General features: G+C 37.7%; 5 protein-coding genes across 6 annotated transcripts; 1 reads left to right on the top strand and 4 right to left on the bottom strand.

Moving 5' to 3' along the window:
- Positions 1-1,473: 1,473 nt before the first annotated feature.
- On the bottom strand, positions 1,474-2,397 carry LOC122290023. The gene has a single exon (XM_043097530.1). The coding sequence runs from the start codon at positions 2,337-2,339 to the stop codon at positions 1,659-1,661; it is 681 nt and encodes a 226-aa protein (XP_042953464.1). The 5' UTR covers positions 2,340-2,397; the 3' UTR covers positions 1,474-1,658.
- Positions 2,398-5,262: 2,865 nt separating this feature from the next.
- Positions 5,263-7,923, top strand: LOC122290330 (probable protein phosphatase 2C 39). Its single transcript, XM_043097967.1, has 5 exons — positions 5,263-5,420; positions 6,088-6,336; positions 6,462-6,738; positions 7,206-7,360; positions 7,564-7,923. The coding sequence occupies exons 1-5, from the start codon at positions 5,352-5,354 to the stop codon at positions 7,699-7,701; spliced, it is 888 nt and encodes a 295-aa protein (XP_042953901.1). The 5' UTR covers positions 5,263-5,351; the 3' UTR covers positions 7,702-7,923.
- Positions 7,924-8,157: 234 nt separating this feature from the next.
- On the bottom strand, positions 8,158-9,555 carry LOC122290331 (squamosa promoter-binding protein 1). 2 transcript variants are annotated; one of them, XM_043097968.1, is made up of 2 exons: positions 9,075-9,555; positions 8,158-8,705 (listed from the first exon to the last, which is right to left on the bottom strand). In XM_043097968.1, the coding sequence occupies exons 1-2, from the start codon at positions 9,431-9,433 to the stop codon at positions 8,450-8,452; spliced, it is 615 nt and encodes a 204-aa protein (XP_042953902.1). In that variant the 5' UTR covers positions 9,434-9,555; the 3' UTR covers positions 8,158-8,449. The 2 variants fall into 2 exon arrangements, with proteins under 2 accessions (XP_042953902.1, XP_042953903.1); XM_043097969.1 differs by having other exon boundaries at positions 8,158-8,687; positions 9,075-9,547.
- A 2,136-nt stretch (positions 9,556-11,691) lies between these two features.
- LOC122290358 lies at positions 11,692-12,904 on the bottom strand. The gene is made up of 2 exons (XM_043097999.1): positions 12,675-12,904; positions 11,692-12,139 (listed from the first exon to the last, which is right to left on the bottom strand). The coding sequence occupies exons 1-2, from the start codon at positions 12,717-12,719 to the stop codon at positions 11,756-11,758; spliced, it is 429 nt and encodes a 142-aa protein (XP_042953933.1). The 5' UTR covers positions 12,720-12,904; the 3' UTR covers positions 11,692-11,755.
- Positions 12,905-13,437: 533 nt separating this feature from the next.
- Positions 13,438-18,173, bottom strand: LOC122289919 (phytosulfokine receptor 2-like). Its single transcript, XM_043097314.1, has 2 exons — positions 17,628-18,173; positions 13,438-16,937 (listed from the first exon to the last, which is right to left on the bottom strand). The coding sequence occupies exon 2, from the start codon at positions 16,850-16,852 to the stop codon at positions 13,694-13,696; it is 3,159 nt and encodes a 1,052-aa protein (XP_042953248.1). The 5' UTR covers positions 16,853-16,937; positions 17,628-18,173; the 3' UTR covers positions 13,438-13,693.
- Positions 18,174-18,387: the final 214 nt, after the last annotated feature.

Here is an 18,387-nt window from a genome sequence, read left to right as displayed (position 1 = left end):
CTTGCCACTTGCCATTGATCATGATCGGCATGAATGATGAGTACTTGCAATTTGGTATAAAACTTTTTGGTATGGCTTTATTTGGTAGCAGTTGTACCAAGTAGATTAACGTGCAATATTTCACGCATTAACTATGCACTCTGTTCACCAAACTCGACAGACGTTTGATACTTTAAATTCAAATAGCGAAATGAGTACATATATATTATATATATATATATAACAACTTCCTTACTCCAATTACTTAAAACTAGGGTGGACAGGTGGCCACCACATCTGGCTCATCCGCCACCCGTCTGCAAATGGATGTGAGAGCAAATGTCGTCATGCTTGGGGTTGTTGGGGGATGGGGCTCGAGCCTACCTCAGATTTCGCCCGTCCAGTGCATCTAAATATATTTAAAAATAAATAAATTTTTCAATAAAACAACGCCATTTTGTAGATAATCTTAAAACTACATCGCTGTACTCTAAGGTTTGGTTTTAAAATCCCGTCTTCCTTCCCCCGAGTCTTTTTCTTTCCTTTCTCAGTCTCTTTATTTTAGAAAAGAGTTTTACTACATACAAATATAGTCGCACACTAATCTATGTATCAATATTGATTTATTTATACTTAAAATTTAAATTAATACTGTTTTTAATCAAATCTACTTTTTGACTAATCACATCACATTGGTATACAGATTAGTACATAATTATACTTGTAACTATATTTTTTCTTTTAAGAAAATATTGCTGTGCCACCCGGCGGTACTGCTCAATTATACTAGTCAGAAAAAAAAATATATATATTTTTTTATTTAGTGATTAAGGAAATAGTTTTAAATATATTAATATATTTTTTTAAATATTTAAATATATTAAAAAAATATAAAAAGAAAAAATAAATTTTAACTGGCTGGGATACCTCTTTATTTTATGACACGGCATCCGATTGTCCTGTCGCCGTCATAGTCTCTCTCCCTTTCGCCGTCGCTCACAACCAATATATCTCTCTGAGTTGGCCACATCGGAACTAGGTAGGGGACTTGGGGCCCAACTCTACCACGCTGCCTATGCGGGGGCCGTGGCTGACGGCAAACCGGACGCGGGTATCACCCCTACTTAAAACAATAAAACAATATGTCAATCAGAAATAGCTCTAGCTTTAAGTTTCCTCGTTGGCTGCATTCAAAGCTCAAATGTCGATACTTTACTTTTATATGTTTCAAATCCTAATAAATCTAGAGAAGGGGGGGGTGGGGGCCGGGGGATGCCGGAACAGGGAGACAATGGATAAAACAATTAGGCACTCCTGCTTTTTTGTAAAAGAAAACCCGACAAACCACATTCTTTTTTCCTATAAAGCAACCGCAGTTATAGAGAAATCACGCCTGATTTACAACTCTCGACAAATGCCCTTGGGTACTTATTGCTTTCAATTGATTATTAATGTTATATAAAAAAAAAAAACTTCAAAATCATCACAAAATCATTAACACACCAATGACCAAGGGCTCTTCTAGGAATTTGAAAGTACCTCTGCTTCTTACAATTTCAAAACCGATGAAACCAAATCACCATGCCTAGCGACATTATGCTCAAACCCCAAAAATTAATAGGAAAATAAGAAATGGATGAGTTATTCTAACTTCAAGTCGATCTCCTTGCCACACATGATCATCTTAATTTGCTCGACGGTTCCATGGCATGGCATTCTTTGCAGGCCGAGACAATCCCCCTGAAAAATTCAGTAAAATGCCACAAGCTTTCCCCTTTCCTCTCCCGAACTTGTTTCTTTGGTTTTGCTTCTTTCCCCGTTTTCTTTCTACGCAAAGGGTCGTCGCGACTCAAAAGAGGTACAGGTGTAATATATTGCCACCTTTGAGAAGACCCGTATATTTGTGCTGAAAGAGCTTTATTATAGGCTTGGTGTCTATCTCTAGCCATAGTTGCTTTGGATGCAACTTTGTACTGATACAACAATTTTCTCTCAGAAATGTCGCTCGTGCTCGTCCTTGCACTGCTGCAACTACTGCTCCGACTATTCGTGCTATTGCTTCGCGACGACCTTAGCGAGTCCTTGCTGCTAACGCTGCTCGTGCGGCTCGTTGTACGAGAACCCTCTATAGCGATACTGGCGGTTCGTTGAATAGGAAAAGCATGCGGTAAGAGCCGGCCATTGAAAAACAAATGGTCGGCAGGAGAGTTTTTGAAGGATGAGTCCGGCGTAATAGAACCGAACTCGAAGTCGGAGTCTTGGTCTTCAACCGGAGTGCTTGGGAATGAGAACACGTCGCCAGAGCCGCTCCTGTGCGGGCGATTCTCCATGGAGTTTTGCGAGTAGTGTTTGTGCTGCATGGGGGGAGCTTGGTTTTATAGAAAGCTTCTTGTTGGGTGTCTGGATTGCAGTGGACACGTGGAGTGATCTGGACACTTCGTCGGGAAAGTTTGATGCCCCGGTGGTGCAAATCATAAGGTCACACTTGCCAACTCGACCTCAATTTTGACACATGGACGATGATGGAGTCGTAATTATATGGGTAGCGTGGGATATTTGCGGACAAGTTTTCAATGATTGTACCATTCACAGTCAAACTTAAACCCCACACTGTCTAAATGGGCCCACCATTTCAATCTATCCAAGCAATTCCAATATGGCCACGTTCTTTAACCTTTTTTCGTACCACGAAGACGTTAATAATTTGCTTCGGAAAATCTAAGAATAATGCTGTTTTTTTTTTCTTAATAATTAAGTAAGTTAATATTATTGAATTTTTTTTAACAAATAAAAATGTTAAAATAATGAATAAAAGAAGAGAAAAAAAAAATTCTAAAATACATTTATCGTTTGATTGTTGGTTGGGATTATCGATTTTTATAGCATCATCCGAGAATCAAATATAATGTAAGAAGAGAGTGTACTAATAATCACTAATTTATCTTTGATATTTCTTGGCGTGCATAAGTTTTGAATAGAATTAACATTTATTTAGTTTTGAGAATTTTGGTAACGCATTGTTCTTATTTTAAATCACTGTGTGAAGTATATTATCTGCATAAATTAAATAATAAAATTTGATAGATAAGATTCAAATTTTAAAATTTCACTTCTAAATCAAATCATAACATATAAGTATTTGATTAAGTGTTATCCACTTCCAACTTATAATTAAAATTCTTTCTTTTGAAAATTTTCGTGTTTATTACTCTTGCTTATTAGTCTTAGTTCAAAGATTCCCATTTCATCTTTATCCACATGCTTTTGTTTTGTTGAAGGGCACAGCCTCCAAAAAATACTCATCCCTTATAAAGCAAATAAAAGCTTTCCAATCCAACGGAGAGAGAAAAGAGATCGGTGGGTCAAGAAATACAAAAGAAATAGCAAATTGAGATTTCGGCTTTCACACAACGAAGGAATGGTGGGAAAAGCATAGAGCTTTGCTTGCGTTGTGGTAGCAATGACTCTTTTACGGACTAATTTGAGCCGGGCTTTGCTACACGCAGTCGGGAAACGCAGTCGGCGTGCAGTCGGCTGTACAGAATGAATAAAAAAAAATTATAAAAAAATTATTTTATATTCAGGGAGACCTGCATGAATTATAAAAAGCTATAAAAATAATTTTTTTTTCTCATGTAGGTCCTGTATTAATTTTTTTTTTACAGCCGACTGCACGCCGACTGCATTTCCCGACTGCACAAATCATTTCTGATTTGAGCCAAGTTGATCAAAATGCATTTGATAAAGAGAAATGTTGTAAGGAAGTCTTATAACACACGTCCATGATTCCATCTAACCAAAATATGATTTATTATTTTTATTATTCTATTTAAATATATAAATATTTAAACATTAAAATAAAATGATTAAACTAACAAATTATATATTAATTAAAATGTGATGTAAGATTTCTCTATAGAATTTCTATTTGATAAATGGGCAACGGGAGTAGACAAAAGCAGCCCCGAGAAAAGGCCATTGGTCTCCGGTTTGGGGATCCCTAAGAGTCTAAAGAACCCATTGGGCCCCAGTTGAGCTCATCTTGCCTTCGGGACCACCGGCCGAGCCAGATTTGTTTGTACTTTTTTCTCCCCCACCACCACAACAACCAATTCATTCGGCAATCTTCGCTCCGTGACATCAATGGGCCTAAGCCCAAGTCTCTGTGGGCCAGAGATTTCGGAACTCTTATATGGAACCCAATAATATATATATATATATATATATATATATATTCTTACCACCAAACCATTCAAATAATAAACTTTAAAAAGGTGTACAATTAATTTAAAAAACAATAAAAGCTTGAACAAAAAACTTAAATTCACACAACTCAATTCGACTCTAAATATTTTTATTTTATATATATATATATATATTTTAATTTACATTGAGTGCATCTTAAGTATTTAAAAATATATAAAAAAAAAATTATGTTTATAATACAATAGATTCCATTTAAATCTTTATGCATATGTCTTGATATAGATATGTATGAATCTATGAATGAATGTATATAAAAGTATACTTATGAGAACTCCAAATTGGTTTTTTGAAATCTAGAAATAAAATCAAACTTTAGAATATGAACAATTTATTTTTTATAAAAAAAATGATGTATGGTTTATTCAAAATACAAAACTTGTTAATATGAATTTTAAAATTTAATTTATATAATTTTTAAAAACTAATTAAACGACAAAGTCACATAACATTAACTCAGTAAGAGAAAATATATTTGTAAGATTTATTTTTTATAAATTCAATACATTGTTGATATGGAAGCTTTTTATGTCAATTATACTAAAAAATGATTAATTTTTTTTATTTTTTTAAATTATAATATATTTCACTATAAATATTATATTAACATATGATTGCAGCAAAACTCACAAATTAATAAGAAATAAGCTATAATATTTCAATGGTGAGAATTATTTTATTTAAAAAAGAGAAGTGTTATATATACAAAAAGAATACACACAAATATACACATAAATGTGTAGTTTTATATAATCTGTTAGATATATTTTATAATAAAAATAATTTTATAATTAAATATACTACATCAAATAACATTAATTTATAAATTTATTTTTATATAATTTTTTTATAATTAAAATATTTCTCTCTAAAAAAATAGTAAATTGATTGGTAAAGGAAAAAGAAAAAAAAAAAAAAAAAAAAAAAAAACGCACTTTGATAAATTAGGGGAAAAAAACGGGCGAAAACTACACATGGTGACATGGTGTCGGGGACGTGTCTGGCAGGCAGACTGTAGAGAACGTGGCATAATTAGCGAGGAAAACAAAACGGCGGGCCGTGGGCGTGTCAACTGGACAACTGATCCCTGAAGTAGCTGCTGTACCGCTATGCACGGAACGGGGGCAGAGACTGAGAGAGTAACCATGGCCGGCAAAGAAATCCTCCACAAGATGAAGGTACGCCTGAAAGTTTCTTCGTTATCTAATTTCATCGATTTCATTCCCTTTTTCACGGTTTCTTCTTCGTTTTCCGTCCGTATCCTTGCGTTGGATCAAAATCTAAAATTTTAAATAGCGAGTCGCAGTTCGATCCCGGACCGTCATGCCACCAGGTTGATTGGGGCTCCCTTTAGTTTTACAGCAGTTTGAAGTTTATTCCCATCATCTGCTTTAGGGATCCTGAAAGAAATTTGTCAAATTAATGGCGTTGAATGGGTTCTGCATTTCAAAAGAAAAAAAAAAAAAAACTATTTACATTCGTCAACTTCAATCAGACATTAACTTCACCGAAGAACTAAGGTTTTCTGGTTTAGTACCATACTTTCCCAATCGTTTTTAATAGACTCTCTCTGCTTTTTCGTTTGTTTCTTTTCCTTTTGTTGGCTGTCTTCTATCCCTGTAACATATTATGAATTGTGAATTACAACACAAACCTGCGTAGTCACTGTTACTAAGAATTACTTTTAGAGAGGATGGCAATTGGACTTACCAGAAAGAAAAAAAGGATTGCAATTAGATTCCTACAATGGTGGTTAGAGTTTAGTTTGGTTATTCTGGTTTCTTCAGCTTTCTGAAGTAGTTTACTCATACGTCCTTCGCACCATTGTAAATATATTTATCGTAGGAAAAAGTTGGGTTAGGTTCGTCAGATCCCGACTCTGGAAAAGGAAAGAGCAAGATTTCAAAGAAGATAACACATGGCTTTCACTTGGTGAAGGGAAAATCACATCATGCCATGGAAGATTATGTTTTTGCACAGTTTAAGCAAGTTGAAGACGATGAGCTTGGTCTGTTTGCAATCTTTGATGGCCATTTGAGCCATGATATTCCCGATTATCTGAGGTCTCATTTGTTTGAGAATATTTTAAAGGAGGTAATTCATGCATTGAAGTCCTTATTCCTGTCATTTCCCAAAATGGTAAAATTATTTTATAGATATATCAATAACTAACTCTCTCTCTCTCTCTCTCTCTCTCTCTCTCTCTCTCTCTCAAGTAGCCTGACTTCTGGAGAGAAACAGAGAAAGCAATCAGGAGAGCTTATCGTATAACTGACGCCAACATTTTGGAGAAAGCAGTTGATTTGGGAAAAGGCGGTTCAACTGCAGTTACAGCAATATTGATTAATTGTCATAAGTTGGTAGTAGCGAACATTGGGGATTCTCGAGCTGTTATCTGTAAGAATGGTGTGGCCAAGCAACTATCAATTGATCATGAGCCAAGCATGGAAAGGGAGAGAATTGAGGAGAGAGGTGGTTTTGTGTCCAACTTTCCCGGTAACCTGACTTCTGAAATACAAACTGATTTCTATCTGGGATGACAGGGATGACATTTGTACAGATGCTGCATGGAAATTATGATATCATTCCACCATGAATCTCATTCCATTTAAAAATTAGCTTATATGACAAAGGACATTATATTAAACTCTTCTCGCATTCTGTAGTGTCCTAGAGTCCCATTTAGTAAGAGTTGAGTTCATTTGTTTGATGCACTGGCATGGGTTCGAGCAATCCAACCTTGATCTTTGTTTTATTTTTCACGGAAGAAGTAAAGTTGGCCGGTTCTCTGAATAATACTAAATGTTTGCACTGTTCCGAGCTTTGCTGCTAGCACCATTAGCTCTTCGTTATTTAGATCAATGAGCAGTTCCAATGATATTAACATCTCGAACAGTTTTGTACTCATTGATGTTTTCTTCTCATCTTTATTAATATCAAGATCACAACTCTGATAAATTCAGGGGATGTTCCACGAGTTGATGGGCAGTTGGCAGTGGCAAGGGCGTTTGGTGACAAGAGCTTGAAGAAACACCTCAGTTCAGAGCCCCATGTCAAGGTGGAGTTTATAGATGATGAAACGGAGTTTTTTATCCTAGCAAGTGATGGATTATGGAAGGTTCGTTTTGTTTGAATCCCTGGTTATACTACCTCTTAGTTGTAAGAATACTTTTGTTCCACAATATGTGTGGCATAGAAATGGAGAAAATCAAAATCAAACACGTTACACCCGATTTTATTTTCACTGCACTTTTTCCCCCTTTACATTTTATTTGTTTTACCTTTGACTGGACTAAAATCTGTCTTTTACATTGGTGCTAGGTAATGTCGAACCAAGAAGCAGCAGATTGCATCAGGCCATTAAAGGATGCTCGGTCAGCAGCAAAGCACCTGACCGAAGAGGCGCTTAATAGAAAGAGCACAGATGATATTTCCTGCATAGTTGTAAGATTTGGGTGATCTATAAGTATTGCTCTGCTGAATACTTCTGTTGGGGAAAACCTCTGTTTTAAGTGATGTATATAAATACCCTTCTTGTGCCATCATAGCCTTTTTGTGGTATTCTTCGGATCAATGTCAGACATGCAAACTTATGCGACAGAGCTGCGTAAACTAATTGTTACGGGCAGTATCAGTTTTTTGTAAGAGAGAATAAATTCGCTGTTATGTTTTGCTGATAAAGAGCAACTTTAGGACCGATTTAGAGTTTCTATTTTGTTTGTTATTCTTAAAAAAGAACATAAAATAGGAGCAGGAGCTAAACTACATAAATCCTGCCCAAAAAATCTCGACATACGTAGAACGATGGCGCTGAATATTGTGATCGTTCCTTCTACTTTTTTTGCTCATGAAGTTTAGTACGTATTAGTAAGCATAAATGCTTTGATAAACTGATCAACAAGTTGGAAGAAGTAGTGGGGTTAAGAGATTGAAGCATCGTTAGCATAGAACATACCATCTCAAAAGCCTATTCCACATAGCACAGTCTGCAGAATAAAAGCTCATAAACAAGAATACAAAGTAGAACCAAAGCAACAACGTCCAAGGTATACTAAGATGTACTATCTTAATATGCCGTAGACAATTTCTTAATACAAGATCCGTTGCCTCATGGTAGCCTGCTCCTGTTCCCTTGAAAACTATTATATATATAGTTTATGCTGGGCTCATGAAGCTGACAGAAGAGAGAGAGCAGATAGCATTGATCTTATCTTATCTGGAGATGCTTGTAACTGAAATTATTCCTGGGTACTGTGACTTGAATTCTGCTCCTTTGATCATCACCTTGCCTAATCTGACTTTCCTTTGACTGTTGACCAATCCCTTTGTGGCTTGAGCCTTCTCCACTAGATTCGGCTGAACCCTTTCGACGCCGCTCATTATGTCCGGCCAAGCGTCTGCGGCAGCTTCTTTTTGCTTCATCAAACTCGGGTAGCTCATGGAACCTACTACGTCCAATTACACTACAAGCGTTAGGAAATACATCATTGTCCTCGTTTTTATGGAAGTTCCATGTGTTAAATTGAATATGATGGCACAGCAGGCAGAAGCAAGTTCCTTAGATTAAGTAGTTTCTACGTTAGCCGACCATGTTGTATGGTGCAAGAATTCTAGTAGCAAGTATGTAAGTTAAAAAATGTGTCAAGTCTATGATTAGCATGAAACATTTCCACTTCATAACATTCGCGAACCGGACAAGTAAAAAACTGTTTCAATAAATATAGATGGTTATTTTCTCCCAAAAAAATGGAAGCAGATTCCATTCTAGTTCTACGATACTAAATTTAAACCCACAGAAGAAACAATGCTAAAGAAAATTAGGGATCCTAGACCTGCTGCATTGCTGACAAAACCGTTGCCGCTGTCCTGCAACAATCACCACGGGTGCCTTTGAATGAAACTCACACACCTTATGACGGCGATGGTACCGCTTTGCATCAGTCAAATCTGCTCCACACTTCTCTGCCTGGCAACATGGCGGTGATGACACCCCACCAGCACCTGCACCGGACCCTCTTTTCACTGAGACAACAGCAACTGTTTTCTTTCTCCCATTATCTGCAAAACCTATCATTTCAGCTCGGCCTCCTTCTTCATCATCCAAGTCATCATCTCCATCTTCCTCGACCACGGTCTCCTTGTTCACCTTCTCTTTGAAAGTTTGCTTGCCTTCATAACCCTTAGCCTCCATGGAGGAAGGTTACAAGGAAATGATATGGTGGAGAATGGTTGGAGGAAAGGGGTGGAACTTGGGGTAATATAGATGAAGAGAATGTAAGGAAAAGGTGATAGAAGTGGAGGAGGACCACAAGCTCCATTTTCTTGAGTGAGTCAGTTAGTATATATGTTGTGGAGAATAATGAATAACAGCACGTTTATAAACAAGTTTGGAGAGGCATGATTTGCTATATATTTATGGTCTGATCTTTGATGGAAAGATTTGAGCCTGATCTGTTTGGTGTTTTATGAATATTGTGTTAGAGTTGCAGCCATGATTGACATACAGATTGTGTAGATTACATTCTTTATGCATATTGGCATACATATAAGGCAATAAGGTCTCGTGACACGTCTAAAAAATTTCGGTTGTTATTTATGACAATAGTTGCTCTTTTGATTTCAGATTTCTACCTGCAGCCTAAATTACTCGAAATATCTAATAATCGCACCTTATATTTAAAGCCTGTAAAGCTGTTCACAATGATGGGAGAGGCTTGGTAGTTGAGAGGGACATATCATTGTAGCAGAGAACTCTTTATTGAACTATACTACTGCACCAATGCTTCACAACTCGACCTCTTTTTAGTTACATAAGGAAGTAAACTTATACAACACGAGTACTATCCACGTTTGTCTTTTGGATGGCCTATATATATATATATATATATATATATCTGTAAGCTTTCTTTAATACATGCTTTTTTCTGACTCTTCTGCTTTACATTCAGTCTCTGTACCTCGAGCTTGCAATAAGGCGCGTGTCACCCCCACCCCCACCCCCCCGGGCTTCTCTATGTTGATACCTGTTTACGCTAGTTGGCCCCCATATAAAAAATTTAAGTCTGGCCCGACCAGCCAATAGCTATCCTTGCCAGAAAATAAAAGCTGCCGATTGATCATGAAAGCATTTAACAGAAGTCATTACTCTTAAACGACCAAATTAAATACGAAAAAATTAGTATGCACACCAAAAGAGAAGGAAGTTTAAACCAGCCTGGCCTGCCTATATATATGATCTAGAATTAGTTTTTTAGAAATATATATGCCATGATTCGGCCATTTATATATAGGACCACCGTGCCAATTTCAACAGGCTTCCGCGTCGCTCGTCTTTTCTATTTGAGAATCTACATGTCTCACTCCTTCATTTTCATCACACTCATGAGTAGTACAAGATGATCCGTTGGATTTTGGTCCCCTCTCGTCCTTCTTGGATTCTTCTCTTTGTTATACAAAGACTGATTTTGATCAAGATGTTCGATTTTTCGGTAGTTTTTCATAAATTAATGTTTTTCACATGATTTTGTTTTTTGGTAGTATCGTTTGTGGTTGGAACTATTAATCGATTGATAAATTGTGTCAAGTATTCGTTGTTTAGTAACTTTGACTTGCCTAGATATGACTTGGATCTTCTTATTTATCGTTTACAAACAGTCAGTCAAATTGCTGGAGACGCGTGATTTTAAACTTGTTTTATATATCCAAAACTTTTTACTACTAGCAGTAGCAGGCATGTTGATCGATATTTCAGAAACTGCATGCTTTCAAATGTGGCCCTTTCAGAAGCTGCTTTTTCTATCGCGTTTTCCTTTTTATCAATATTCCTCCTAGATTTTTATCTGTCAATTTATGCGCAGAAAATAGACTGCGTATCAGATTCCAGAATCCCATTATTTTTACGCAATCGAATCCAGCAATAAACGAGGAATGCATTTAAAAAAAAAAAAAAAAAACAGAGAAAACTTAAATCATTACAGCAGCAGATCATAGGGCAGTACTGCATGCACCCCTGCACTGCAAGCCACAAAGGCATTCGAATGCCTTCATTAATCATGCCCTGCCTTTCCTTATGCTAAGCACAGGTGCGTGTACGCCTCGGACATCAAGGTCAAAGATCATCATGGATCATGGAAAATAATTTTCAACTTGGTGGAGCATTAGCCAAATGCATAAAACTTAATCCCCCAACTCTTCATCGAATCACAGGCATCTCTAATTAGCAGCCTAATGTTAGTTACATTTGTCAAGGCTTAATTTTCATCTTAATTTCCAGTTAATTAAGATCGATCAACGGAAAGTCTACCCGAATTGTGAATACCTCGTCATTTGTACATGAGCGTCTATATTGATCATGAGTGCATTTTAATTTCTCGTTTATGTTGGATTGTAAAGGACTTGATGATCTCTAGCTAGCTATGACCCATTTACGTAAGTAAAAACACAGCTAGATTTGAGACTCATGCAGAATCAACATCAACGCAATTTTCATGTTTCAACACGACCACCAAAAACATCATGAGCTAGCACCTTCAAATGCATGCTTCGCCGCATCTTGAATGCTTCTATACTCGGTGGTATCAACTACATTAGTATCGGCCACCACGACAACTGTGTCTTTCATATTTTGGGTCGAAGTAGTTTCCTTTGTTACGTCAAAAGCGCTGTCCATTGCCTCCTTAACCGTCTCTCCAACATCCTCCGCCCTGTCCATTGCCTTCGTAACGCATTGTCTCGCTGTGTCGACCACAAAACCTGTCACGCCACTCATATCATCATCATCGTTGATTCTTTGTGCTTGATCTTTGGCCTCATAATTAGTGCTTGCATTCTTTTTGTCCCCCGTGTTTTCTGGCAGTACTGATGTCACATTTCTCCCTTCTGCTACGGCATTGACACGCTGAAATATTGTTGTAAATAAAATCATGTGCTGTTTGTTTTCTTATATAAAAAACTCTATGCAGTCGATTGCGTTCTTTTTATGTATTTCACTAACTCAATTTGTTTTAATATAAAATAATTATTTTGATATAAAAGTGATGGTAGGCAGCATAATTCTTTTTGTTTTTTGCAAAAAGAAGTGCAAAAGCAAGTTGCATATTATAATAAGAAAAAAAGAAAAATCTAATTGCAAGTATAATTGTACACTATTACGTGTACCAATCTAATGTGATTGATCAAAAATTAGATTTTATTGAAAATAATGCTAGTTTAAATTTTAAATATAAAGAAATCAGTATTGGTAGGCAGATTATTACGTAATTTTACTTTTACGTAGCAAAACTTAAGAAAAAAATGGAAAAGAAAAACCTAATTAATTAAGGTGAAAATGTTAAACATGGATACGCAAGGGGAAAAAAAGCCATAAACAAAAATATGTAACAAGGAAATTATGTAAAAAAAAAAAAATGTAGAAGAATATAATAAAGGCATACTTCATGAGCACGGTGACAAGAAGTAGTACGGGAGAAGTAATCCATGCAGAATAATTTGCTAGTTGTTGGGGCATTAGGCAAAGATTTTGAGGTACCGAAGAGATCGAGCTTTCTTTGCTAAATGAATTGGCAGAAATGGTGCCTGCATCTTTCCGGCTTCCTGCTGCGTTAATATTTGGTTAAATTCTTTTACAAAATTTGTCCCACCACCGCGTAGAAGTGCTTTGGTACAGTGCTGTGCTGCCATCATCTATATTGTCAAACTGAAGAGGTCGACCCGCGCATGATCTGTTGTGCACCTCGTGGAAGGTGGACTTGGCCACGTTTTGGACATGCTGATTGGGATGACTCATTTTTGTGATTTAGCTACTCAACACATGTTCATTTTATATGATTATTATTATAAAAATTCTATGTTTTATACTGTATTAATGTAATTAATTATGTATTAAAAAAATTGATATAACCAATCACATTAACAAATGTTTAAAAAATATATAAAAATAACTATATATAACATTTTTGTCATCGGAAGAAATGTCTCAATGGATCATTTCAGTAATTAACTTAAAAAAAAATTGAGAAAGGGGCGATGTCATTTGATCTCACTCGATACTGTTGAAATGTCATTGCACGACTAACAGATATGCATCATCAGTTGAGCATAACGAGGGAAATATCATACAATGCATACCATCTTCTTCTCCTTTTTTTTTTTTTTTTTTTTTAAGATTTAACACATTTGTTCAAATAGTGGGAATGGTTTAACGGAACAAAGCAGAATTTAGACATTCTATAAATGCTTATATGTAGCAAAAGAAATGGCCAAATATATAGATAGATATATATATATATATATATATAGATAGATAGCATGCGTATACATAGTTCATCTGTCAGTCACTTGTTGAAACTCAGTACTCCAACCTTCTAGAAACTCGAGACAATGTTTCTTTTCAGGTATACTTTCATTTTCTGGGAATCCCGACATAAAATTAGAAGAGAGAAACTAATGTAGTTCATTGCTGTGCATCTTTAAATCCAACACCATCAAGCCACGAAACAACTTGCTCAATAGAGGGCCTCTGTCTTGGATCTTGATCTATGCATTTACAGGCAATACCAAGCACCTCTAAGAGCTGTTTCTCATGATCCATATCCCATATAGCTGAATCTATAATTTCCTCCTCTCTCTTCTCATATTTCATCTGAAACACCCAAGACACCAAGTTCCTGCAGTTTTTTCCTTTGCAAACTTCCATAGGCCTTTTACCAGTAAGAAGCTCGAGAATAACTACTCCAAAACTATAGACATCACCCCTGAAAGTTGCCGTTAAAGTTTGACTATATTCAGGAGGGATATAACCCAAGGTACCAACCAAATCCGTAGTAACGTGAGTATCATAAGGTTGCAGTAGCCTTGAGAGACCAAAATCAGCCAAATGAGCTTCAAAACTTTCATCCAAAAGGATGTTGCTAGATTTTATGTCTCGATGAACTATGTTTGGCTTACAACCCTTGTGCAAGTAAGCCAATCCATGAGCTGCACCTTGAGCTATCTTGAGCCTTACATCCCATTTTAGAAGTGAACCCCCATCAACATTCTCATGCAGCCAATAATCCAAGCTTCCATTCTCCATGTAGGAGTAAATCAACAATCTGTCATTCGCATATCGGCAATAACCTTGAAGAGCAACGAGATTTTTATGCTGAGCTCTTGACAGGGCTTCCACTTCAGCTTGGAATTCACGTTCCATCTGACCGCAATCCCCAGAAAGTCTCTTGATTGCAGCTTTTGTTCCATTAGGAAAGCTGGCTTTGTAAACCAGACCAAATCCACCGCAACCAATTATGTTCGCTTGGTTGAAATTGTTGGTAGATTTCAACAAGTCTGCAACTGTGAGATCTTTGCAATCTGCATTCTGAAAGAGTACCAGCTTTGAACACCCAAGTGCTTCAGATAATCTGCGTGGCCTGCTGAGTTCCTCATCAAAGTTATCAATTGGATCCCCCACATCCCTCCTGGACATTTTAAGCAGAGTCATTGCAAGTAGCACAGCCAATCCAACACCAATACTGATCGTTATGCCAAAGATGTTGCTTCGACCAAATTTACTGTTTGAACCAGAAGGAATAACAGGTTCTAGTCCAGTATTCCCCTCAACATCACAAGAATCTATTTGCCCACAAAGTCCCAGGTTGCCCTCAAAGCTTGAGTTGGGAAAGCTAGAGAACTGACCCCCGCTTGGAATTGCTCCATGCAAGTGGTTATACGCCACGCTAAACTTTGACAAGAATGTGAGCTTGCTGAATGACGGTGGGATAGTTCCAGAAAAGTTATTATATGATAAATCCAATGCTTCTAAGTTCCTCATCTCAGAAATGGAGCTAGGTATGGCACCAGTTATGTTGTTTCTGCTCAAATCTAAAACATGTAGCTCTTTTAGCCTTCCAATTTCAGGGGATACCATTCCGCTTATTCTGTTATTGCTCAAGTATATTGCGGGGGGGAAACTTTTGGCCTGGTTGTATTGCAGACCACTAGCACTCTTGTTACGCTTTACATAGAGCGGAATGCCAGTAGAAGCAGTAAGATTTGACGAACTGCGATTTAAAAAAACAAGGCTCTTTAGCTCTGTCAAACTTGGTGGGATTTCACCTGTGAGAGAATTATTTGAGAAGTCCAAATAAAACAAATTCTCCATCTGACCAATCCAAGAAGGGACAACACCATCCAAGTAATTCCAAGACAAATCCAGGACTTGCAACTTCCTACAGCTCAATAACCAACCTGGGATTTGGCCTTTCAGAGCGCAATTCCCAAGCGCTAAAATCATCAAGCTCTCAAACCCACTCACATTTTGTGGAATTTCTTCACCATGGAAGTTCTTCGTAAGGATAAGAGTGGTGAGATTTTTGCAATGCTGCAGCACAGATAGTGCTGCAGATAGGTTCCCAAAGCTGTTGTTTGATATTGAAAGAAACAACAGTGACCCGAGCTGTGCCAAATTTTCAGGGATCGGGCCAGTCAATTCATTCTTAGCAAGGCTCAAAATCTTCAGTTCACGGCAATTAGATAGAGAATTTGGAAGAGGCCCAGAAAAACGATTAGTGGCAAGATCAAGTGTGCAGAGATTGGGCAACCCAGTGAAATTAAGATCAATAGGACCCATGAACGAGTTGTTACGAAGATCAAGAACTCTAAGCTTTGAGCAGAGTTCAAGGGTAGCTGGCAATGACCCAGAAAACCAATTCGAGTGCGCAACTAAGACTTCTAGCTTTGTAAGGGCCCCAAACACATTTGGCAGTTTGCCAGAAAATTGGTTTTCAGAAATGACTAAAGCTTTAAGATTAGAGAGCTTACTTAGCTTCTTGCTTAACTTGCCAGAAAAAGTGTTCGCTGAGACCGAGAGTTGCTCCAAAGCTGACAGAGTATACAAGGAATCAGGTAGAGGCCCTGAAAGAGAATTGAAATCCAAATGTAATATTCGCAGAGATGTGCTGCAATTGTCCAAGGCTTCAAGACCGCCCACCAAATGGTTCGCAGACAAGTCAATAGTCTGAACCCCATTGGAGGAACTGCAAATGTGAGAATCAAACCGGCCGGTGAATGAATTGTTGCTAATGTTGAACTCAAGAAGGTTTGGCAATGCGCCAAGTTCGACAACATGCCCATTGAATGAATTGCTAGAGATGTTAAGTATCTGAATGGATTCAAGACCAGAAAGCGCCACTAAAACTGGTCCTGAAAGAATGTTATGGCTCAAATCAAGAACTTCCAGCTGCTTCAAGTTTGAGAGGTCTGGGGGCAATTCACCATCGAGATGGTTGTTTGAAAGATCAAGCCACTTCAACTGGTCCAAACGAAACATAGAGTGTGAAACTGTCCCTTTGAGACCCATTTTGGAGAGAAACAATTTGGTCACCCTACTGGCAATTGAAAGATTTCCCTTTACATTCTCACAGACAACACCCTCCCATTTGCAGCAGTTGGATTCATTGGACCAGCTTGTAACAATGGAGCCGTTTGTGAGGTTCCCTGCAAACTCCTTCAGTGCCAACAGATCGTGTGGATCACAGGACGAGGCTGGGCTGTTCAAACCCAACGATGAACAAAGAAAGCACGCAAAGCATACCCATTTGAGGAAAGTCATCGGAACAAACCGCTGCGACGCCATCGCTAAAACCACAGGAGTTTTTCCAGCTCAAATCAGGGTCAGCACTCCCAAAAACTCAGCCGAGCCAGTAATCATTCTGCGTGCACTGCTTTTCAGAAGCAATAACAAATTATCCAAACGAAGAACCTTGCATACATACCCACATGACAAAAGACTTCCGCCCAAAAAACCCCAACTTGCAGCTTCTAAATGACGCAAGAAATAAGAATTACAGGTACGAAAACTGAGATCACCAATCCCCACCAGAAATCAGTTCCCTAGACCAGTAATTTTAGGAACCAACCCCCCAATCCTAGTGCAATCTGAAATCGGTCACTAAATAGTACTGCCCCTCGCAGAAAACGAAAGGACGCCCCAATGGAGAAACTTTATATATGACGTCCCAAAATGCCTCAGACAGCACAAAAGGACCAACTAAGAACAGCTTGTAAAAAAAAGTGAAACAATAATAAATACCGGTAGAACAAGTGAGCTACCCAGTCCCAGAAAGAAATCTAGAACCAAAAATAAACCTCTAACCCTATTTTGCTGAACACGCAACGGTGCAATACTCCTTACAGAAAGAGTGAAAAAGACCCAATTGAAGGATTTCCAAACCCGCCTCCCAAAACACCAGGGGACCAAAATGATATTAATAATAAACCACGTGCAAGTTAGGCAACAATGACCAGTAAAACCAAATGACTATAACTGATATCAGATCCCAAGATCAAAGATTTCAAGTCAAACAAGATTAGTTGAGGAAGCATGAGAAAAGAAGGGAACTTTAACTAACCGAGTAGACCCTTTGATTGTTATGGTAAGCGACCCCAAAGAAAGGCGCGCAATGAAAACCTTTTAAGATATTATATTCGCATTAACATCCCTAGCAAGTGAAGCAACAGTTACCCGTGAACCCAAAACCCTGTAGCCACCTTTCCCACAAATGGATCTTCTCCGATTTCAAATCCAGATGCTCTTGCTCTCCCTGTCTCTTCTCCCACTAAATTCAAAGCCTCAGTAGATGACAGAATCTAGACGAAGAAAAAGAGAGCCGGATACATCAAATCAAGAAACAGTAAAGAATAACAGTGTGATGTGTTACACTGTTGGGGCATTTTTCTGATACAGAAAAGGAAAGTTCCTTGGTTTGAGAACCTAAGTATTATTGGACAAAACTTGGGGAAATGGGGCAAGTCATTTGAAAGTGAAGACGCAAGAGCTGACTTTTAGAACAATTTTCTTTGAGTGTTTGTTCACAGTATATCAATCCGACGTTGCCTCTCCCCTGGTTTTCTATAATCAACACCTACATTTGTCTGTTTGTTATCTATTTCTCTCTGTTATCTATTTCTCTCCTACCGCATGATAAAGCAGCGATGTGGTGGAGTGTGGGGTTTGATAAAGTTGGACATGTTTTGATGCGGTCTAACGAGGAAAAAAGATATCGGCCTGCCCACGTTTACATTTTGCGCGTGCACACACTGTCAAATCATTATCGTGGACCTTCATCATGTACCCATTGTACCCAGTGGATTGGACCGTTGGTATGGTCC

The sequence above is a fragment of the Carya illinoinensis genome, chromosome 12 (assembly GCF_018687715.1).
Source record: "Carya illinoinensis cultivar Pawnee chromosome 12, C.illinoinensisPawnee_v1, whole genome shotgun sequence".
NCBI classification, from domain to species: domain Eukaryota; kingdom Viridiplantae; phylum Streptophyta; class Magnoliopsida; order Fagales; family Juglandaceae; genus Carya; species Carya illinoinensis.
Note: the sequence above shows the minus strand (reverse complement) of the source record. Positions and strands in the feature narration are given on the sequence as shown.